Below are 24370 nucleotides of genomic sequence, written 5' to 3'. Positions count from 1 at the left end.
GGCAGGTAACTGAGAATTGTCTGCCATGTGCTAACTAGACTCATGCACTGTTTTCTGTAACTTAAAATATATGAAAGCTAATTTTGTTACGGGTAGAGTTTGTCATCAGGAAATACTACTGAATGTATGAACGAGGGTTCAGAGAGGTAATATGTCACATAGAATAAATGTGGATTTTGGACGGACAGAATACGGACAGAATAATGCATTCTCCTTTGCTAGGGGTAAAAAGCGCAAAACCAAGAACAAGAAACAAATAAACAGCACACCTCACTATAAGATTGAGCAATTAAAATAAGAGTTTGTTACTTTGTTTTAATGTAAAACTATTTCTAGTAATATTGTTTCATATACCAAGACAAACATATTACTTCCAACAGGCCTCTTAACTGTTAGCATTCCTAGTGAGTACAGTGGCATTTCATCACACACATGGGACAGGTTGGCATCTAAAGGTACAAATCACAAATAGTTTTAATTACCCTTGAAAATCCCATGAATTGCCCATAGAAAAGAGTATATAGAGACACACTGCTTCTCACTAAGTTCAATACTGCCATTTTTTTTTCTTCTAGAAGTGGCAAATACTGAGGTTTTCCCCACTGAACATCAAATTCAGTGGTTGGCTTCCATTGTGGGGCCATTATTACACCAGAAATATGTCTCCTTAAATACCAAATCACTCAACTCACTGTGCCAGGTGGGTGTTCTCACACTCAATTCTGGACAAAAGTCCACACTATCAAACTGACTTTCCTTTCTCTTTCCCCCCACTCAAGGACATTTAGGTCAATTTTAACATGTGTATGATGCTGTCCCACTGCAGGGTTTACCAAGTACACCACCAAGTTAAGCTGGAATACACGTGGAAGAAAGGTTAACTGACAAGCTTTACACACTGACTTTATGGGGAGATCAGTGCTTGGAATGACCTACAGCAGAATTACAGAAACTATCTGGATGCCATCAGCCACAGGTGGATGGGGACCACTCTCAAATCCCAAGTCCATTGAGCGATACCAGATACCATGGGTCTAACAATATATTTACTGCTGGTTTGGAAGTGAATGGTCGAATCATACCTTTCCTTCTTCATCAAGTCTCCTTCCATCACCGCCATGCTAGCAGGCCGCTTCCTCTCCAGGGTCCCCGAGTCAGAGTCGTTTCCAGTGTGGGAAGAGTGATTAGAATTCGGGGTGGTGAGAGGTACAAATGCTTCCGATACATTAAATTCCACCTCTGCAAGAGGAAAAATAAACAAGTGTATGAGACACGGAGCACAGCACGTGAGGGAGCTCTAGGACACCCCTCATTGGAACGGGGACCTCATTCTTCAGTCCACAGTCCCCACTATTTCAAAATGGAAGCTCCAGGCACTCATGTGGCAAGAATGGTCCATCAAACCAGTGGGAAGTAACATAAGAGGACAAGACAGGGGAAGAAGTATGGGTCAGAATATAAGTTACACAACTTTTGTGCTTTCTCCTTTGTGGAAAAAAAAATACAAATCTAGAATGCAGAAGAGGATGATGAACACAGATCACTTATTTAAATCATTCAAAGAGATATTTAGCTGGGCATGGCGGCTCATGACTGCAATCCCAGCACTTTGGGAGGCTGAGGCAGGCGGATCACTTGAGGTCAGGAGTTCAAGACCAGCCTGGCCAAGAAAGTGAAACCCCATCTCTACTAAAAATACAAAAAATTAGCTGGGTGTGGTGATGTATGCCTGTAAACCCAGCTATTCAGGAGGCTGAGGCAGAAGAACTGCTTGAACTTGGGAGGCAGAGGTTGCAGTGGGCCGAGATCTTGCCACTGCACCCCAGCCTGGGTGACAGAGTGAGACTCCGTCTCAAAAAAAAAAAAAAAAAAAAAAAAAAAAAAAGATATTTATACTTTGATATAAAATAGAAATATAAGGCAACATAAAGTTAATGACATTGAAGGCACCCCTCCCAAGGAAATCTCAACTGCACAACCTCCTACTATGCCCCAATGCAGCAGAAAGCAGTTAGAGCGGTCGTCAGCCAACCTCCCCAACAGCACTTGGGTTTTCCTGTTGAGAGGGGGGACTGAGAGAGGACTAGCTGGATTTCCTAGGCCGACTAAGAATCCCTAAGCCTAGCTGGGAAGGTGACCGCATCTACCTTTAAACATGGGGCTTGTAACTTAGCTCACACCCGACCAATCAGGTAGTAAAGAGAGCTCACTAAAATTTGCTAATTAAGCAAAAACAGGAGGTAAAGAAATAGCCAATCATCTATTGCCTGAGAGCACAGTGGGAGGGACAATGATGAGGATATGAACATTACTGGCATTCGAGCCAGCAACGGCTATCCTCTTTGGGTCTCCTCCCTTTGTATGGGAGCTCTGTTTTCACTCTATTAAATCTTGGGGAAAAAAAAAAAAAGGCAACATCAAGTTTATACTGCCTCTAGCAGTTTTTGCAAGACTCATTTCCTCAAAGGAAATCTTGAGCAGAATGCTAGCCTTCATTCATCCATCCCATCTTCCAGGGGCAACATACAAGAATGAGGCGTGACTCTTGATGGTGACAAAACAGTGGTGAAGAAAAGATGGGTATCGTGGGGCTTGCACCCCACGGGACATGGCAGCAGGGCTGCTCTGGGGGAAGTAGGTGTGGGGGATCCAGAGTTCTAACACTTGCCTGGCCAGCATCCCCAAAGGGGGCCATGGGAACCTCTGTGGATCTCAGGACTGCAACAAACCTAGTTTGAAAATCTATTGCCAACAGGATGAAATACTAATTTCCTGACACAGCGAACTCAGGCCTTCACTAACTGGCCCTGATCAACCTTTTCTGCTTTATCTCCTACCTATGGGCAAATCCATAATCTAGCAAGAGAAACAAAAAGCCCTCTTCCAAGTGAAAACCGCCTGCATATTCAGCATCACCTCTTCTAAAAACCAATCCCTGGCTCCCTTTTCCCAGCACCTGAGTTTGTCAAATCTTTCTCTATCCACCTATCTTCTAATTTACCATGTGTTAGAATTTATCTGTTCACGTGGCTGTCTTCTCCAGTGGCCGGAGCTCCCCCAGGGAAGGCAGCGTGCTTCACCAGCAAACATATGGCACCTAGTGGGTATTCAACGTACACTGACTGGCTATGTTTTAGTGAAACTGAGTGAAAGACAATACAATATGATTACCATTATGTCAAAATACAAATGTAATGAACAAAGGCTGGAAAGAAACGTGAAAAATGTGAGACCAATTATATAATCATGAAGAAGGATTACAGATGTATTTTCTTCTTTAAGAAGACTTTTTTGTACGATTATCACATTGCTTTGGCAGTCAATGAAACTGAAATGACAATTACCTTCAGGGAAGAACCAGTCGGCGTGCTGAATGATGGGTTCAATCACTGCAACCACATGGACGGATGTGGCTGCTGCCATTTCAGCAAGTGTTCTGCAAAGAAGTTCACAAAATTAAAATACTTCCCATAGGCAGCATCTAATTTCTGCTGGTTGTGTCAGGGCAATTCAATTATTTTTAAAGGATAAAATATTTAAAAGATGCACAAATCAAATTCACTGGCTGGGTGCGGTGGTTCACACCTGTAATCCCAGCACTTTGGGAGGCTGAGGCAGGCGGATCACAAGGTCAAGAGATCGAGACCATCCTGGCCAACATGGTGAAACCCCATCTCTACTAAAAACACAAAAATTAGCCGGGTGTGGTGGTGCATGCCTGTAGTCCCAGCTACTCGGGAGGCTGAGGCAGGAGAATCACTTGAATCCGGAAGGTGGAGGTTGCAGTGAGCTGAGATCACGCCACTGCACTCCAGCCTGGTGACAGAGTGAAACTCCATCTCAAAAAAAAAAAGATCAAATTCACATGGTCCTGGTCTATGAACGTGGCTGTGATCACCCAGGAAAAAATGACTCTGGCTTGGCTGCTCCTTCAATTGCACTGTGACAACAACCACAGTGTCCGCTACACACAGACCCTGGTGGGGCAGTGAAACCAGTCAGTCACCAATGCTGTGTCAAATGCCGGTTTTAAACTGGTCTGGAACTGGTCTGGAATGAGGGTTGCACTTTCCCACTGGAACAGCATCACACATGGGTGGTAGCTATGTTCTAAGACTAAAGATCACTAAAAAGCAATTTTGCTTATGATGTCACCAAGAACATGCATTGGTACAGCGTGCCTTTTATTATGTTGAAACCTGAGTCTCCCACTCACACTTAAGGTCGCCATATATGTGGACTAGTCTCAAGATGAGTGTTCAGATGTTAACAGTGTCTGATGCCAAGGCTCAAAAAGAAGAAAATAAGTAGGCCAGATGCAGTGGCTCACACCTGTAATCCCAGTACTTTGGGAGGCTGAGGCAGTTAGGCCAGGAGTTCAAGACCAGCCTGGGCAACATAGTGAAACCCCGTCTCTGCAAAAATTGGCCAGGTGTGGTGGTGAACATCTGTACTCCCAGCTACTGGAGAGGCTAAGGTGGGAGGATCACCTGAGCCCAGGAGGTTGAGGCTGCAGTGAGCCACGATCACGCCACTGCACTCCAGCCTGGAGAACAGAGCGAGACCTTGTCTCAAAAAAAAAAAAAAAATAAGAAAGAAAGAAGAAAAAAATAAGTAAGAGTTATTATCACTGCTGTCAAGCTCCTGTTTCAGTTGGGAGTCAGAACACCACAAAAGCAAACCACTTGCAAAAGGCCTGACACTTTCTGGCCACCTACCAGGCTGCAGGTTCTTCATCTTGCTTAATTTTTACAACAACCTATTATGAGGCCTACATGAGGACACTGGGTTCCCAAGCTCGATCCCAGGTCTGATTGCCTCAAACCTCTCTTCTATCACTCTGACCTCTCTTCCCACCAGAACATTTTCACCCACTTTCCGACCAAGTAAAATTTCTCGCTCCTTTCAAATTCCAGTTTAAAATTGACGCTCTGCCTGTAAATGATCCTTCCCAGCCTTCCTCCCACACAGAGTCTGATCAGTCTGTGTGCCTTAGAACCCTGCCGGATTAGCGTGGCACTGTCCTCTCACATCCTTTCCCACTTTTCTTTTAGAAGAGTACTGGAAAGCTAATAAGGGTTAATAAGGACACAGGCTCTGTACCCAGAACCTGGGCACACCAGTTCCCTGTGTGTGACCTTAAGCAAATTACTTGTTCCTTCTAAGAGTCCGTGTCCTCATCTGCAAACACAAGGACGACAGTACAAATGTCAATGATTCAACCTCGATTTGCTATATATTTCTAATCAATTTCTCCCTTACGTCTTCTATTCAAAAGGTTACTTCTGATTACTAAATGAGATCATCACAATGCCACCAACAGAGTGGCAATTTCCCAGAAGCTTTCTAGCGGATCCCCCGACCGCTCCTCTATTCAATCTGTATTTCACAATGCCAATAAAGTTATCTAAGTGCAACTTAATCAAGACATTCTTCTGCTTAGGAACCTTAATGAATGACTTCCCACCAGCCAGAAAATAAGTCCCAGACACCTCAGCAGGATGTGTGAGGACCTTGAAGGCTCTGGCCTTCCCAGTCACAGCCTCACGTTCTTTGTCTTCAAGATTCACGAAGCTATGTGACACACCCGTAAAGATGGGAACCAGGCCCTTTCAACAGTGTGTTGGCCCATCCAGGTCCTGGCTGTAGGAAACTTATTAACTCATCAAGGTACAGCTCCAGTGCCATTCCCTAGCCAGAGCTTTCCCTGACTCCTCAGCCTGAATTATGTTTCTTTACCTCTGTTGCTGTCATACTTGATAAAGGGGGCAGAATATGCCATCCCAAAATATGCCCCTTAGGCATAGGATTATTTTGAGTTAAAGATACTTGAAAATCATCACATGCAAGAAGAGTGCTCCGACCTTCCTTTTTCATCCTGAAAGCAGGAGATAAACTCCCACGTGAAGGATGCCCTCCCTCTATATACCAGGAGGAAAGAAACATTCCTAACACCAGGGATGGGAAGGCAAGGCTGACAGAAACCTCCATATACAAATCTTGCTGAACGAATCCTTATCTTCCTAGTCACTTCTCCATAACGAACTGCCCTAGCCCACACTCCTTTGTCTGGTCATGTTTTCACAATTCACTTTTGGTCCAACTTCATATATAAGCATTCGGCTCTTAACTGCTTCTTTGGATCTTCATTTTCCTATGGGAACTCCAATGTCAGACATGACACTGATGCTTCTAATTCATCATAATATACGTGAAATCTCATTCCCAGTAGTCCCAAGTTACTCTCCAAAGTGATGTGTTTTTTTTTTATTAATGTGCTAAGTAGGCGTGAATTAAATGACTTCTCTGCTGGGCATTAAAATGTAAAAATCTGTATGCTTTCTCCTGTTAGCCTGTCTTACGTCCATTTAGTGCTCAGGTCCAGCCAGACACCCTAAGAGGGTGGAAGTAAAGTGCTACCCCTCCTACAATATCATATACACACACACGGATATGTGTATTTTTCTTATCACTGTACTGTAGCCACTGAGCTATCTGACTGCCTAAGAGCAGGGGCATTTTGAGAACTGGGACAGTATCTCACACATCTTTATGTCACCATCAGCTGGGACAGCACCCAGCTCACAGCTGTGTTCCAAGAATATTGGCTGAATGAGAAAACCAATTTCAGAACACCTCGAATTGATCTTAAACTAGAATGTGTAACCCGAGTTACATTTCTGTGCATCCCGACAGGTGGGAAAGAAGAAATTCAAAGGATGTGATACAGAGGAAGATGACTTACCCTTCATTTTTGGCCCATAACAAGTTAGGGCCTAACACAATCGCAATGTTGCTGGGAGTCATTTTATTCACATCGCTGGTCTGAGCAAGCTTTGCAAGGAACTTGATCAAATATCTAGGGGTCAAAAGAGAAGGGGAGGGTTTCTCCTCTGAAATAGCTGCTGGAATAGTCTCCTCCTGCCCAGGTGCACAATCCCAGGTTGCTCAGGTGCTAACTGCAGAGAGTTCCTAAATCAGAATCTGGCTCAGGTGAAGCATTTTATACAGTTCTTGTGTTCTTTGCTTCAGATAACAGACTCATTAGGGCTTGGAAGAAGAAAATAGGTTAAGTATAAATCTCAGCGATTTGAACCTCTATTGGCTATATATTTCTAATCAATTTCTCCTTTATGTCCTATCTATTCTAGCCCTATTATGAGTTATAATGTGTTAATAGTGAGCTCAATATTTTTTAATACAAAAACTGACATAGTTATATTGCTTAAAGGAAACTGTATTTGAAAATACTTTATGTTGGAATTATAAAAATATCCAATTACATAAGCTATGTATGTATATATGTATGTATACATACATAGCTTATGTATAAGTACAGTCGTATAAAGGCAAAAACGTAAGAACAACCCGACTATCAATAGGGAGTTGGTTAAATAAATCACAGTATAGCCATACAGTGGAGGATTATGCAACCATCATTACACAATGTACTGAGAAGGAAAAATCTCCAAGATGTATTAAGCAAATATCTTAAGATGTCAAGCAAAAAAGGTGAGGGGGAGAATGAGGTATACAATATACACTACCATTTAGCTTTTTAAAGAAGGGGATGTGAGAGAAAAAATATGTAGGCAAGTATGTACACATGAATGTATTTGCTTACGTCTACATCAACTCTTGCCGAGAGGACATATAAGAAACTGTAAACACCGGATGCATCTCAGGAGAGGAACTGGGTGGCTGGGGTATGGGAATAGGAGAGAGATTTTTCATTGCATACCTTTTGAATTTTGAACCAAGGGAATGTGCTCCCTATTCAAAAATCAATTAGTAACAATTACAGAGTAAAATTAACAAAATAAAGAGCCAAACTCCCAACATACTAAGAAGTACTGAGTTCTCACCATATACACTGAATAGAGGAAGAGGATCTGTAATTCCAAGCTGGGTGAGTTAAATTAATCAAAGGGAATATTTAAAAGGGAGTACGTAGCTTAGCTTAGTGGCAGAGCCCAAGGCTGAATTTAAGGACAAGTAACATTCTAGACATATCACCTGTAAAGTATTTTGGTTAGTCACTTAATGTCACTCAAAACCAAACAAAGAAAATTTTCTAGTAAGTCCTCCCAGAAAATTTTTCTTGTTTGGTTTTGAGTGACTTTATTCCCAGGGGCCACTTTATCCTTTTCTCTATACTTGTTCAAAGTTACATATTAAGTCAAAAGGAAAACGGAAGTTACATTACGGAAATTTTGTCCCATGGTAAATTTTCTTAAAGCCATAGTTATTCCACAAAGTAATAACATAAAGTTATTATAATCTCCATAAAGTTATTATAATCTCCAAGTAACATAATCTCCATTCCTTGAAATTTTATTTAGTAAGATGATTTATACTTTAAAATAAGTAGCATATATAAAAGACATTACAGAATGTACAACTATTGATTAATTTTGCCTTTAATATACTGGACGATTTGGACTCCAAACCCAACATACAGTCACTCAGACTTTTCACAAGAAATTTATTGCTAATGGCTGTAGTGGGAAAATGATAAGCCAACTTATGTATTAATGTCAGGCATGATACTGATGCTTCAGATTCATCATAATATACATGAAATTCCATTCCCAGCAGCCCCAAGTTACCCTCCAAAGTGATGTGTTTTTTGTTGTTGTTGTTTTTTAATGTGCCAAGTATGCCTGAATTAAATGACTTCTCTGCTGGACATTAAACCTATCTTTACTCCAGAGTCACTGTAGCTCAATCATACATACCTAAAGTTAACAAAATTTTGTGGTGGCAACTTCTGACATGTTCTCCACAAGTCTTGAAGTTTTTTGTCTTGATCCTGCACACTGAGAAAAAAAAAACTTTTAAGTATAACAATTTATTAAAACACCGATTAGTAATACCTTATTAATATGCTATATTAAAAGTGAGGCCTCCATTTTGACAGAGAAAGCACACTTGGAAAACAGCCCAGACTATAGAAATAAACAGATTTAGAGTCAAATACCAATTAACTGTTTAACTCTGAGCAGTTGGTTAACCTTCAATCTCTGGATGTGCAAAACAGGGTAAGTGCTGATTCTGCTGAACGATTTTAGGCGTCTGCCGAACGATTTTGAGGTGGTTTTGTGGCAAAACCACCTCCACCAATGCTTGGCAGAGAAGAGACAAGACACTACTGAAAAATCTGTCTAGAAAAAGTGTGTACTGACGTATGGAGCTTCATGGAGCCCAAATTCTCTTACCCTCAAGCAGCCCAGCCACAGATCAGGGGACTGAGCCCCCAGGCACCCAGACTTTTGGGCCTTTCCTCGCTTGCAATACTGCACACCGGCTACACACCAAGCAGCCCATTTCTGTTGTGAAGCAACTGTAAGAGCTCTTGCCCTCCACGGGCGCAATGTACAAACTTGCAGAGACATAAAAAAAAGGGGCAGGGAGGAGCCTGTAGAGCACGGCCAACTCTGCCGTCTAGGGACCAAGAGTGAGAGGGGCCTCCATAACACCACTTTGAACTCGAAACATCCTCCAGAATGGAACCATTCTGGAGAGTATGGATAGGGATTAAACATAATTACACTTTAGAGGCCAGTCAATGTGTCACTGGGATGGAAGCCCATCATGTTGACAATTCTCAACTATAGAATCAATATACCAACAGACAGACATCTTCTTTTACAAGTTTATTTCCTTGTAATAAACAAAGAAATCTTTTATTTCTAGGCTACCCAATAAAAGAAATCCCACAACTCTCCTTCACCTAACACTCATGTTGGATTCCACTGAATTCTGTCCCATAAACATTAATACCGACAGTAGGCTGGGCCCCAGGCAGGGTTCCAAAGATATGTGATGACTAAGAACTTGTCTCTGAACTTGAACACCTTACCATCTACCAGGGACAAAGTCTCTCATTTCACAGTTACAGAGAAAAGCTCAAATGTGGCTGAGCGCAGTGGCTCATGCCTGTAATCCCAGCAGTTTGGGAGGCCGAGGCAGGTGGATTGCCTGAGGTCAGGAGTTCGACACCAGTCTGGCCAACATGGTGAAACCCCGTCTCTAATAAAAACACAAAAAAATTAGCCAGGCATGGTGGCAGGCACCTGTAATCCCAGCTACTTGGGAGCCTGCGGCAGGGGAATTGCTTGAACCAGGGAGGTGGAGGTTGCAGTGACTCTAGACTGTGCCACTGTACTCTGGCCTGGGCGACAGAGTAGGACTCCATCTAAAAAAAAAAAAAAAGGAAAAAGAAAGGAAAAGCTCAAATGCAAGACCTGGTTAAAGAGACGAGTGATGGACTCACATCCACTGAAGTGTAACTGGTCAGAAATAAGTGGCTCTTATTTGATCATGGCCTGCCTGAGGGGAACAGGGGCAGTGTCTGCAGACGGGGAAGAGGACAGAACAGAGGTGACATTTGCTCCTCTTCCCTTAGTGGTGCGGAGTAGGCACTCTGGAGAGGAGGGGAGTCAGTACCATGAGAAAAAAGACGAGGAGGTGGGCTGGCCAGCCAAACAGAAGCCTCTAGGCTTTTAAAACAAAGCTGTCCTGCTTAAAACCAACTGTTCCTAGACAGACTGAAGCTGAGGGTGGAGGGAAAGGGACAAAGAAGAGGAATATAGCATTTGGGTGTCTGGTTTGAATTCTACCTCTGCCAATTACTTGCTACTATCCTGGCACTGTTCCCTCCCAAGCCTCGGTTTCCTCTCTGTAAAATGTGGATCACATCATCATCTGCCTTTTATAATGTTAATTAAAGATTACAGGAGGTAATAGCTACAAAGATGAGCACAGTACTGAGCACAAGAAAATGCTCAGTAAATATTAATGTCATCATTATACAGCTGACAACACAGGATCCACTTATATGCAATTTTTTCAATAAACACATAGGAAAATTCCTGGAAATCTGTGAAAAACTCACAGATGAACTGCCACCCCTGAAACAGCAAGACCAACCCCTTCACTTTCTCTACTTCCTCAACCTACTCAACATGAAGACAACAAGGATGAAGACCTTTAAGATGATCCACTTCCCTTTAATGAATAGTAAACAGATTGTCTCCTCCTTACAATTTTCTTAATAGTACTTCTTCTCTAGCTTACTCTGTTGTAAGAATACAGTATATAATACATACAACATACAAAATATGTGTTAATTGACTATGTTATCAGTAAGGCTTCCAGTCAACAGTATGCTCTTAGTTGTTTTGCGGGAGTTAAAAGTATTACTTGAATTTGCAATTATGTAGTGTATCAGTGCTCCTAATCCCCATGCTGTTTAAAGGCCAACTGTATCACTGCACAGGTAAGTTTGCACACAGCTCAAAAGGTACACTGCCACGGGTCAGTATGACCCGTATCCCCAGTTACGGGGCTTTCTTCAACATAAAGGGGGCTAGAAATTTGCAAATCCATTAATATGGATACCACTCTATGTCTTCATCCACGTAACACAAATTTAAACCAATGCCTAAGTGGTGACTTTCCTACACTAATAATTATATTACTCGATATTTTTATTCTAAACATAAATAAGAGCTGAGACATGTATTATTTAACAAATATGCTATTTTAATGTTATGACCCCTGAGAATAAAATGATTTACAAATAGGGCACAATATCACATCATTCCCTTTACAACTCTGTGTTCTTTAAACTTACCTTGCAACTTGTGTCCATTCTTCATACAGATTAAAAGTCATCAAAGGTTCAGGCAATTCCCGTAAATAGGATTTTAAAGCACCTGAAATCATTAACACTCTCTTTGAGTATGAAAAAGGAGTAAGGCTAAGAATCTTGGGACATATTATTTTGCAGATCGAAATGATCTCAATTACAATCTTCCAAGGTGTATACAACAAATCGTAAGTTGGCAAGAGTGGTTAGAGACTAAAATGTTCATAAAACAAATTCAATCTCTTGCAAAAACAAAGTTTTAAGAGATTAATTACCAATAAATTTAGTTTTAAAGTCATTCCCTTAATAGACATAATTTCTCTGGGTAGATATGAATTTGGTGGGGGGAGACTGTGAAAGATGGGAAGAAAATACAAGTATGTCTCCAAATATTTGCATTATAAGCTACTTCCTCCTTTAATCATCAAGAAAATAGAAAAACAAAAAGGAGTAAAGAAGACACATGTGAACATTACATTAATATACACTAAGGAATTGTAGCAAGAGGCCACTTCGGTTTTGTCGCTTAAACCTATAATTGAAATGGGATTTTAACTGACCATCTGAGACAGAACCACTGCCCACTGCCTTGAGGGTGACTTGATTTGCAGACAGTCTTTGGCGCTCACCTGCTACAGCATGGGGGTCTGAATAGAACTCATCCAGGTGAGAAGTAGAACAGTCCAAAGCAGCTTTCAGCTTCTTTAACTTGGAGGCCCCAGCCCCGATTCGGAAAAGGCCCTAAAGATAATGAAAAGCCATCAGCATCAAGAGCAGGTTGGGAGACTCAGACTAAGCGGCAGTGTGTTCTGATGGGGATTCCCCGACTTCTGCTCAGCTCTTATCTATGACGGCGGTGTTACTGCCTGCCCTACAGGGCTGTCAGGAGGAACGACGAGGGCCAAGCATGTACCCAAGCACAGGGACAGGCAGGAAGAAAATTAATCTAGGTAGGATTTCTTGACCTCAGCACTACAGACATTTTCGGTTGGATTATTTTTTTGGTGGAGGTTGTCCTGTGCCCTGTAGGATGTTTAGCAGCATCCATGGTGATATGGTTTGGCTCTGTGTCCCCACCCAAATCTCATGTGGAATTGTGATCTCCAGTGTTGAAGGCAGGGCCTGGTGGGAGGTGACTGGATCATGGGGGTGGATTTCCCCTTTGCTGTTCTTGTGATAGTGAGTGAGCTCTCACAAGATCTGGTTGTTTGAAAGTGTGTGACAACTCCCCCTTTGGATGCGTGCTCGCTTTCTCCCTCCTGCTCCACCACGTCAACACTGTGCCTGCTTCCCCTTCGCCTGCCGCCATGACTGTAAGTTTCCTGAGGCCTCCCCAGCCATGCTTCCTGTATAGCCTGTGGAACTGTGAGTCAGTTAAAGCCCTTTTCATCATAAATTATCCAGTCTCAGGTAGTGCTTTATAGCAGTGTGAGAATGGACGAATACACATGGCCTCTATCTACTACGAGATGACAGTAACACCTCCTCTTCTCAGTTGTCATGATCAAAAATACCTCCAGACCTTGATAAATGTCTCTTGGGGAGCAAATCTGGCCCCAGACAAGAAGCACCAACCTAGGCTGTTAGAAGGGGAGTGGCTGGAAGCAAACACAAGGAGGGCTTCCGGGGTGTTCTTTGATCTGAGTGCCGATTCCGTGGGTGGGTTTAGTCATGCAAGCGCATCAAGCTGAACACTTATGATACGTATGCTTTTCTGTGTGTATGTTCTATTTCAATACAAAGTTTTAAAAAGGGGGAAAAAAGTCTTGCATTTTGATTCTGGCTCTGACCTGGTATAAACTCCCTGCATGCTGACTTCCTTATTTATACAAGAAGAATAATAAAAACTCCCTTATTTGGTTCATGGGGGGTTTGGGGTAAGAATCCCGTAAAATTAAGTATGTAAATGATCCCCACCCAAAAAAACTGCATAATACTATGCAAACTAAAGCTCATTAGGCCATTGTAGTGCGTCACGAAATCTACTGTCACAAATCACAACCAGAGTTTTAAATGAAACAATCAAACAGGACACAAAGAGGTCAGGGTGTACCACAAGCAGGAAAGATAAATATTGTTCTGTAAAACCTTTGTTTCGTTCACAGACAGATAGGTATCATAAGGACCAGGATTGCAATTTAAAATATGGATCATGGTGACAAAAGCTTGAAAGCCACTGTTCTACACAAAACAGACAATGGCTGTATAACTAAGGGAGGGGGCGGACAGGGGGCTAGTGGGGAGCATGGTGCTCTGGGCAGAAAAAGGGGCACGGAGACTCGGTGCACAGGATCACGAAGCTCCCCTCACCTCCTCCTTCATGCCTGTCTCCAGGAGCAGCATGACACAGGCTTCAATGGGCAGCGCAATCTCGCGCCCGCTCCTCTTCAGGTGTTCTTCCAGGGGAGTCCCAAAGGCTGGTTTTTCCGCCCACTTATCTAAAGCAGCAAATTGTTCAGTTAGACACCCAACAAATTCACGGCATTACCAAGCTATTTGCTCCCCAAACTACCCAATGCACTTTTCTAGCAGACTGGTAGCTGAGGCTCTGGGAACAGGGGATACATCTGTTCTATTTGCTTTTGTTATTTGCCATCTACTGGAGCAGCACAAACTATGGACCAGGCTGGGGCAGTTACTTGCGGAACAGAAGCCTGAGCGCACCTAGAAGGCACCCAACTCAGGCTGCCTAGAAGCTGCAGTGGCGCGCTGCACCTGCACCACGCTTCAGTAACACACGCCAGTGGGTTTAGTGGGCTGCCTTGCACTAAAAGGAAGAATCGCCACAGCATACTGTTTCGTTGAAATTTATTCTAGCCATGCAAAGCCTTCTAGCTAGAGGACAAGAAATAGACTCTTTGCTATGCAAAAATGGAAATAATCTCTGAAAATTTCAAACACAAGTTAAGCATCTGTCATACAACACTGGAGATGGCCAACGTGAACTCTCCACGTTGCAGTTACTCTCCATCAGATGCGACATCTCCACGGCATGCAGTGCTTCAGAACGCCGCATCCCCAAACAGCTCCGAAAAATTCTGAGTGGAAAGAAATGCAGTATCTGCAGCCCTAAAGCAGCTGAAGGCTATGCTGACGGCAGGAAAGCCATATTTTAGATTATCTTCAGGTCATGAGGCAGCTTAGCACAAATACAATGAAGCAGTAAAATAGAAAGAAGAATTTAGAGAATGGACATATGAATTAGAATAAGAAGTATCTGGTTGAGTTTGGCCTGCCTGTGCAAGCTGCAGAGATACAGTGCTATCTGAGCAGCTCGCAGAAGCAAAGGAGGGCAAACCAGTTGTGAAAACTGCTCCAGGGAGAAACACTTAAATCTTTCCAACAACGGGAAGGGTTCATGTCCTTCTCTGCACCTTTACTGGCCACTGGTCCCTTAGCAGCTCTGCTGTTGGAAAGCTGGGTTGGAAGAAGGCAGTATGTACTCCGGTGTGTCCTCTTACACTCTCTCCTATGTCACAGCAGGGGTAGAGGCCCTCATGATTTGCATATGGGGAAGGAAGAAAAATAAAATCCTGCAAAACCATAGAACCGAGAGCTTGTGGAAAGGTAAAAATGGATGGAAAGAGCAAGAGGTAAAGACTGAAGAAAGGGGTGAGGGAAAGGGAGGTGGGGGACAAAAATGAGATGCAGGCCACCAGCCACTCTCAGAATTGTGGGGAGCCCAGCACCAGCCAGGGGAATTTCCAACAGAAAATGCATCCGGGGGTCTGGACCTTCCCAGAGGTCAAACCTTACCTGAAATACTGTGTCCCTTTTATCTAAAGCAATGATTCACAACACAGGCTGAAAATGGCCACGTAAGCCTTCCACTAGGGGATACACTGGAATCACCCAGGGGAGTTCTGCAAATGACACCCGCCACTGCCTTCACCACAAGCCCAACCCTGTAACGTTAAGGGGTGGGCATGCTTCAAACCTCTGCTAGAACTTTCTAGTAAACACTGGACAGAGTGGACCCCACCCCCAAGCCTGGTATAATGTTGGCAGAGGGTACAAGTGAGAACCACTGACCTAGAAGCAAGTCATAAGGCAAACTCCACCTCAGGCACTGGCCTCTTAAACAACAGACCTACTATGTGCCAGGTACGGCAGGAGACATGTGAAGTTCACAGAGATTCCCCACCCTCAGGGAGAGGGCAACTGAAATGTGAAGGGAATATAAGACAAACATGTTAACACAGAACAATCAGTAACGAGACAAGACATATTTGCTAAGTCATGGCAGATCGATGGTATAGACGAGGGTCGCAAATGCAATTGTCTAGAGGAGCCAGTTAGGTAGCACAGGGGCACGAATCCTGCTGGGAGTGCACGATCTGCCCACAGGCGATAACCACTCCTCCGCACCAAACCAACACTGCCACGAGGGAAAGCAGAGCCAGGGTTGCCAGATGTTCTCAACTTTCAGGAGAAGCCAGAAATCAGGATTGTTACATCACAGCATCTGGTTTTCACATGATGACAACCAACTTTTAACAATTTTTAAAGATACGGCTGTTTGTGACTTCTGGTGTAGACAATAAATGTTGGCACAAAGCAGGAGGCAAAGTGTTTGCCACTGGCTTCAGTTGTCAGAGAAGGCTTCTCAAAGGAAGTGAGGTTGGAGGGGGTCTCCTGAGATGGACAAAGATTAAACAGGCTGAAAAATGGGCTAACATATCTTTGTGAGGGGCAATCGGCTGAGAAAAGATCAGGAATTGTGAGTCTGGGAATTTACATCTTATCCCAAGTTCACGCCAAGGCCGTGAGAGCATGGAGCAGAGCAGGCCAGGGGAAGAAAGGATGGCAGAGCCTAGGGCAAAATGGACAGAACTTAGGCACTGGATGGAAGAGAGGAAGGAGAAAAGGGTTCCAAGGTTAAGATCTGAATCACTTGGAGAAAGGTGATACGAGGGAGACAAGAAGGGAGAAAGGGACAGTCGGTGTGGGGAGAGAACTAGTTTGCTTTTTGAGTTTAAGGTGAGGGCTGTTCATCAGAGGGAACCGATGCTTAGGACGCTGCAAGGATTAAAATGCAGGTAAGAGGCAAAGCTGTCCAAGTGAAGGGATTTCTAGGGGAAAGGGGGCGAGGAAGTGAGGGTGGGAGAGAAGAACGAAGGTGCAAGGACTGGACCTCAGAAAGGCTGACTTCTGGGTAGAAGACAGAAATAGAGCAATATATAATCCTTCTTGAAGAAAATGTTTAAAAAGAAATGGAGCAATGCAGAGTCCTCACAATGAAAGAAGAAGTCAAGTGGTGCAAGGAGATAAACGTGAACAAAGAAGAGACGGCCCATGTTGGGTCAAATGCCAGGATCTGACAGGTGGTTGCTGCTCCTTTGAAAACTGCAGTATGCTGTGCTCTTTTTTCCTAAACAGCAGAGTGACTGGGGGTAGACACAAGACTGCAAAGGACTCAGGGGTGGGAAGGTGGTAAGAAAATACAGGTGTCAGGCAGGAAGGGGTCATCTGAAGTGCCCACCAGAAAAAATGAAGGAAAACCAGATTAAACGGGGTGTTGTGTTCAGGTCAGGAAGGCACCAGATTACCACCAACTGACCATGAATGTGACAACGGAGTCCACGGAGGTGAGGGGATCGTGGGGGGAGGTCACACTTGTTTTATATAGTAAGGACAAGCTAAGTCTTTCTGAAAACAGAGAAGACAGCAAGGAAAGAAGAGACAGAACTAAGATGAGAGGCAGGCGCAAGGACAGGCAGCGGTGGGAGGGGTTGAACCGCAACTTCGTGAAGGGTGACCTCAGCAAAAAGGATAAATCGCACTTCCTCCACAGGCTGTTCCATCCTAACCTCTTCCCTGCCCCATCCCCGCTCTCCATGGCTTCCTGACATATTTCTCTAGGGAAAATACCCTTGGGAAAAAAACAGAATGAGAGTTCTAGTCTAGCCTGGGCAACAGAGTGAGATCTTGTCTCTTAAAAAAAAAAATGCTCAAAAAATCCAATCTTCTTGTTTTTCCTCTTGTTAATCACCTCTTTCAAATCAGACTCTAAGTCACTCAAAGGTTACAATAATGATGTGTCTACTATTTTGTCCTATGCGGGGCCCAGCCCACAGCAGATATCTCATAAATATATTTTCTGGATGCTCTGAACTTGCCCAGCAAGAGTCGGTCCCTAGGAAGGTGGGAACATTTTCCAGAGACCTCATTCCTTTGCACTGTGACTCAACGCCACTCTCCATGAACTAGGACTCTCGATTATTTGGGAAGGCAAGGGCAATGGCTGAGAATTTCAGACACACTGCATCTGAGAATGCTGAAGAGGTGACTATCTGATCAGTCAAGACATAAAATTTTATAATTCCATAATCCAAAAACTTTCAGGCACAAAGCCAGAACCTGTGAGGATCTCTTGGAACTCAGGGGGAGAAGAAGTGGCATTCTTGAAGGTGCTGGTATGTATGCACCTCCACAAACAACCCCCCCACAACACACACACACACACACACACACACACACACACACACACACACACGCTCAGTCACACACACACACACACACACACACACACACACACACACACACGCTCAGTCACACACACACACACACACACACACACACACACACACACACACACACACACACACACACACACACACACACACACACACACACGCTCAGTCTCAAAATCACGAAGTCATCCTACTCAGCACCTGGCCTGATCCCCTGTCAGCTCAACACCAGTGGTTCTGCAGAGGAGCGTAAGCTCCAAATGTCAGGTATATAGCACAGGTGAAATAGATCCAAGGATGGCCGAGCAATTTCTGACTCAACCGCTTGTGCCATCTCTGCCGGTAAATGCTCTAATGGTAAATCACAGAGACATAGCATCAAAAGCTTTACGGAGGAAAAAAAAAAAAAAAAAAAAAGCTTTAGATGCCCAACTTAAAAGTCAGCATAAGGGGAAAGTTCAGTCTGCACCTAACTTGCAGATAAAATCTGCAGTGTGCTTGAATAAGACAGGCAAAATATTAGTGCTGACAAGAACAAAAGCTTAGTATAAAGACAAAGGAGGAGTCTGAAAGAAGTGACCACGGTCTTAGGATTCAATCACACTTGTTATTAAGTGTGACGTGCATGATGTGGCATCAAGTACTGGCTGCTCTGTTGGAAAGTCCAAAATATTTTCCCTAGAATGGATGCTCTCGGAGTCACGCGGCCAGAATTAAGTCCTGTGGAACAAATAACTGATGTGGAAAAGGATCATTCAATGCTGGACTTTTTCAAGCCTCTAGAAGATGGGAAAACACACAGGCACTCCCCCAAAGAGGCCAGCTCTCTCTTCAACTGAAGGTTTCAGAAGAACTACAAATGTTCTATTAGTGTGTTAATTTGGGTTTGGAAGAAGTTAGAGGATGCAGCAAGGAAGATGAAATTATGCCAGGAAACACTACCCTCCTAGGCAGAGAAGCTTTATCCCAAGGACGTGCATGCAGAGGAGTCAGGGTGAAGAAGAACCCAGGCAGAGGTGGCAGAGGCAAGAAGGAAGCATCAGCCGCACGCGGGTTACATTACCTTGATGGGCTCGCATTTCGGGGAGGGTCTTTTCTAAGACTGCTAATGCTTTTCTATGGTAATCTGCTTGGGCTTCTAATAACTGAGAACAGACCCACATTCAAAAACAAAAGTAACGTTAGCATCGGATGGACACACACACAATGGCTGAGCAAAACTAAAAATGAAATCTTTTGCAAAAAAGCTAAAATGACTCCATTTTAATAACGCTTTAACATTTTGTCAAGGGAAGCTGCTTACCGTAACAAAGAATTTGCCGTACTCCCCTTCTTTGGCCATAAAGTTGTACATGTCTGCTGCAAGTTGATCCTGGGTAAATGGAAGAGGAGAGGTTACTGAAGAAAAAAGAAGTGAAACAAAATGGCACCTGAGAACAATCTCTGTGAGCTCTTAGATGAAAAAGTGATGCAAAGCACCACAGATTAAATGTCCATCAACTGCCTGGTACAACCATACAGAAAGAATCAGGAAGCTTCTCATATGACTGACACAGAAAGATCTCCAAGATACATTTTTAACACAGCTGGTTAAGAAGCAAAGTACAGAGCATTACTTATGGTGTATTATTAACATTTGGGTTTAAAAAGGGGTGGAATGGCAGGGCGCAGTGGCTCACACCTGTAATCTCAGAACTTTGGGAGGCTGAGGTGGGCAGATTACCTGAGGTCAAGAGTTCGAGACCAGCCTGGCCAACGTGGTGAAACCCCGTCTCTACTAAAAATACAAAAATTAACCAGGCATGGTGGCGGGCGCCTGTGATCCCAGCTACTCAGGAGGCTGAGGCAGGAGAACTGCTTGAGCCCAGGGGTGGAGGTTGCAGTGAGCTGAGATGGCATGCCACTGCACTCCAGCCTGGCAACAGAGTGAGACTCTGTCTCAAAAAAAAAAAAAAAAAAGGGCTAGTTGCGGTGGCTCAAGCTTGTAATCCCAGCACTTTGGGAGGCTAAGGTGGGTGGATTATAAGGTCAGGAGATTGAGACCATCCTGGCTAATACGGTGAAATCCTGTCTTTACTAAAAATACAAAAAATTAGCCAGGTGTAGTGGCAGGCGCCTGTAGTCCCAGCTACTCGGGAGGCTGAGGCAGGAGAATGGCATGAACCTGGGAGGTGGAGCTTGCAGTGAGCCGAGATTGCGCCACTGCACTCCAGCCTGGGCAACAGTGCGAGACTCGTCTCCAAAAAAAAAAAAAAATAGGGTGGAAGGGTATGTCATATTTTCATATTTTTATTTATTATTATTATTATTTTTTTTTGAGACAGAGTCTCACTCTGTCACCCAGGCTGAAGTGCAGTGGCACAATCTTAGCTCACTGAAACCTCCACCTCCTGGGTTCAAGGAATTCTCCTGTCTCAGCCACCCTAGTAGCTGGGATTACAGGCGTGTGCCACCACACTTTTTGTATTTTTGGTAGAGACAAGGTTTCGCTACGTTGGCCAGGCTGGTCTCAAACTCCTGGCCTCAAGTGATCCGCTCAACCCAGCCTCCCAAAACTTTATTTTTTTTTTTGAGATGGAGTCTTGCTTGCACTGTAGCCCAGTCTGGAGTCCAGTGGCGCAATCTCGGCTCACTGCAATCTCCATCTCTGGGTTCAAGCGATTCTCCTGCCTCAGCCTCCTGAGTAGCTGGGACTACAGGTGCACGCCACCACGCTCAGCTAATATTTTTCTATTTTTTAATAGAGATGGGGTTTTGTCATGTTGATCAGCCTGGTTTTGAACTCCTGACCTCAAGTGATCCTCCCCCCTCAGCCTCACAAAGTGCTAGGATTACAGACGTGAGCCACTGCACCCGCCCAAACAAAAACTTTTTAAGTGACAGATTAAGCAATTAGGTATGTATTTCCAATCTTCAAATATAAATATACATAGGAATTATATATATGAACATTTATATGCTGGAAAATACATATGTAGAGAGAGAGTTTTTTTTTTTTTAATGTAATGACTTCTGTTTTTGGCATCAAGGTACACAAATTAATGTGAAGGGCTTCCCATTTATGACAAAAACTTGGAAATGCTAGTTAGGAGTAATGAACATCCTTTTAGAATAACTGGGAAAGCAATAAAGTAAATTCTTTGATTCCTCTCAACCCCACCATACACACACACCCACAAAGAGAGAAAGAAGAAAACAAAGCAGAAAGAAAGAAAAAGTCAGAAAGCTAAGCATCAATGGAAGCTGGGGATGACCTGGGGCAGGTTTGTGCCAGCCTTGGTGACCAAGGTGTTTGAAGCTTTGGGGCCTGGTAAGGAGAAACAAGTATACATGCATCATGCATAAAGATAAGATTCCTGAAGAACTGTACTCTAAACGAAAGAACAGATTAGAACAAATGCACTTAGCATCACATGGAAATGATAGGGAAGTACATCTGTTTTGGAATGGGCTTTATTTGAAAACAGAATAGACAAGAGCTAGGTTAGACCAGATATTAAGAAGACTGCTGGGTAAATGACACTGACAAAGCTACAACTCTTTGGACCACAAATAAGCCAATGTGACATTATTTTACTAGAAGCATGTATCTGAATATCATCTTTTAAACATAAAAACTTTTTAAAACAAAGGCATAACTTTGTGAGTTTAGTTTTAATTTCTACCCACTATATTATTTTTATATTTTTATTATATTTCTACCCACTATATTATTTTAAACAAGTAATTTAACTACAGTTAACTGATCAAGGTTTGCTACTTTGAAAAGCAAAGTATGTCATGACCTAAATGAACTAAAATATAACAGTCTTAACATTAGCATGAAATAAAAAAAAAAAAAATTTTTTTAAAACAATGAAAAATAAGAACAGGAAAAATCCTCAAAACTGATTCTGCCTGGAAGGGGTATCACTGCCCAGGATGCCAACTTCTCTTGAGCTTATCCTCTAAGAACAGAAGCAAGCAAAAGGAGACTTTAGCTTCCCACCATGACAGGAGTCTTGTAGTGCCGGGAGTAGTGGTCTGCTTTGAGCATAACCAACCACATCTTGTCTCACACAAACTCCACTACTGGAGAAAAATCCACAGAATCCCTTTCTTGTGGTGGCCAATCATGGAATCCTTGCCACTGGAGGAGAGCGAGGTGGTCTCCCTGCTCTCTTGCTTTGAGCTGAAATGTTCCCTGTGCCACTGGGAATCTGCTCCTGCTTCTGAGAACTTCTTGTGGCTCTTTCTACTACCACACTACCATCTGTGATCTATGATTACTTTCAGCAAGTAAAAGCCAGAACTTCAATAGTGTAGCTATCAGGCTGGGTGCAGTGGCTCACGCCTGTAATCCCAACGCTTCGGGACGCTAAGGTGGGAGGATCACTTGAGCTGGATCAGTTTGAGACCAGACTGGACAACATAGCAAGACTCCGTGTCTACAAACAACAATAACAATAATAATGTAGGTATCAATCAATAGCAATGAAAGCACTAAAAAGAAAAAAAAAAAGAAACTATAGTAATAATAGGGGATAAGTGGGAAATAATCATAGAAAAGAATTTTTGATTTTCAAATGTGCTTTGATCCTCTGTTTGAAAATGGGTATGTCTGGTGTTGTGGAAAGCTCTATCACTTTAAATGTAAACACAGATGTTATAAAATGCAGCATGAAAACCCATGTTAGCTACTTACTAAACTTTCTAGACTGCTGCAGTGCCCCAAAATGCCATGTTCTGCCCACTTCGTGTTCCTGACGTGACACACTCCTCCACCGAAAGGCTTCGGCAAGTCCACCAAAGCAAAACTGGAGATGCTATGTTGTGAAAGGAGCATAGACTTCAGAGTCTCATATGTCCAAGTTTGGAGCTCAGCTTTACCTTAACTAGTCATGTGACCTAGTTAGTGACTTAGCCTCTATGCATCTCAGTTGCCTCATCTACAAAACTCACAAACACTGTCTGCCTTGCGGAATTGTCATGAGGAGGAAAGGCGAGAAAAATGTGTGTGCACGCATATGATGTCTGGCATATAATGGATTTCTACTTAATTATTACCACCTTTTGTCCAGGGAAAAGCAAGAGGAATGAGAAAAAGTAGAAATATTCAATTGTTTTAGCTTCTCCAACACCTACTGTGATTAAGTGAACAAGACCGTGAATGCAAGATCAAGAATCAGTATTAAAATCACCTGTGGGATACACGCACTCAAGGAGCAAAATTCCTGTCAGATAAACATCTGTAATACTGCTCAACCAACTCTAGTGAGGGAGCATTTGCTGCCTTGTTTAATTAATCATTAGAACATTCTTCTGTCTCTTGAGCAAAAATGTATCGCAGGGTGACCTGCACTCCCAGCTACACAGGATTCCAATCACACGTACAGGCCAGGTGTGGTGACTCACACCTGTAATCCCAACACTGTGGGAGGTCAAGGAGAGAGGTTTACTTGCAGCCAGGAGTTTGAGACCAGCCTGGGCAACATACCGAGACCTCGTCTCTACTAAAAATAAAAAGCTGGGGCTGGGTGCAGTGGCTCACACCTGTAATTCCAGCACTTTGGGAGGCCAAGGCAGACAGATCACCTGAGATCAGGAGTTCGAGACCAGCCTGGCCAACATGGTGAAACCCTCTCTCTACTAAAAATACAAAAATTAGCCAGGTGTGGTGGCGCATGCCTGTAATCCCAGCTACTAAGGATACTGAGGCAGGAGAATCGCTTGAACCCGGCATCTTGGTTGCAGTGAGCCAAGATTGTGCCACTGTACTCCAGCCTAGGTGACAGAGAGAGACTCCATCTTTAAAAAAAAAACAGTAGCTGGGTGTGGTGGTGTGCAGCTGCTCGAGAGGCTGAGGCAGGAGGATCCCCTGAGCCCAGGAGTTTGAGGCTGCAGTGAGCTATGATCACACCACTGCACTCCAGCCCAGGTGACAGAGAACATCACATGTACACATGACCAAGAGACAGTGGACTTTGCTGTCAGAATCCTAACACTGCAATTTATGCTCTTGAAGGCACAAAGCAAGTCACATAGATAATACATGCAGGTCCCTCCCTTATCTGCAAAACGAGTCTCCTCTCAAAAGTAGGGAATGTTATACTAACCTCTACCCTGTTCCCTCCAAGTCACATGGAAAGGCCTATGCATTTAGAGTCTAGCACAAAGTCTGGTGCACACTGAGCACCCAACTGATATCAGTTGAAAACACAGATGAACAAATGAACATGGATTGGTGGGAGAATCAAATGGGCCG

General features: G+C 43.4%; 1 protein-coding gene across 1 annotated transcript in view; it reads right to left on the bottom strand.

Moving 5' to 3' along the window:
• Window positions 1-24370, bottom strand: part of ARHGAP17 (Rho GTPase activating protein 17) — a 177795-nt gene that overhangs the window by 22355 nt on the left and 131070 nt on the right. Inside the window, exons 8-16 of the mRNA XM_050773405.1 lie at window positions 19430-19576; window positions 19190-19271; window positions 13964-14091; window positions 12283-12394; window positions 11639-11720; window positions 8739-8819; window positions 6746-6859; window positions 3345-3436; window positions 1083-1239 (exon numbers count right to left, since the gene is read on the bottom strand). Coding sequence (XP_050629362.1) covers window positions 1083-1239; window positions 3345-3436; window positions 6746-6859; window positions 8739-8819; window positions 11639-11720; window positions 12283-12394; window positions 13964-14091; window positions 19190-19271; window positions 19430-19576 — 995 coding nt within the window. The remainder of the gene's footprint in view (window positions 1-1082; window positions 1240-3344; window positions 3437-6745; window positions 6860-8738; window positions 8820-11638; window positions 11721-12282; window positions 12395-13963; window positions 14092-19189; window positions 19272-19429; window positions 19577-24370) is intronic.

This window comes from Macaca thibetana, chromosome 20 (genome assembly GCF_024542745.1).
Source record: "Macaca thibetana thibetana isolate TM-01 chromosome 20, ASM2454274v1, whole genome shotgun sequence".
In the NCBI taxonomy this organism is placed as follows: domain Eukaryota; kingdom Metazoa; phylum Chordata; class Mammalia; order Primates; family Cercopithecidae; genus Macaca; species Macaca thibetana.
This window is presented reverse-complemented; position numbering and strand designations above follow the sequence as displayed.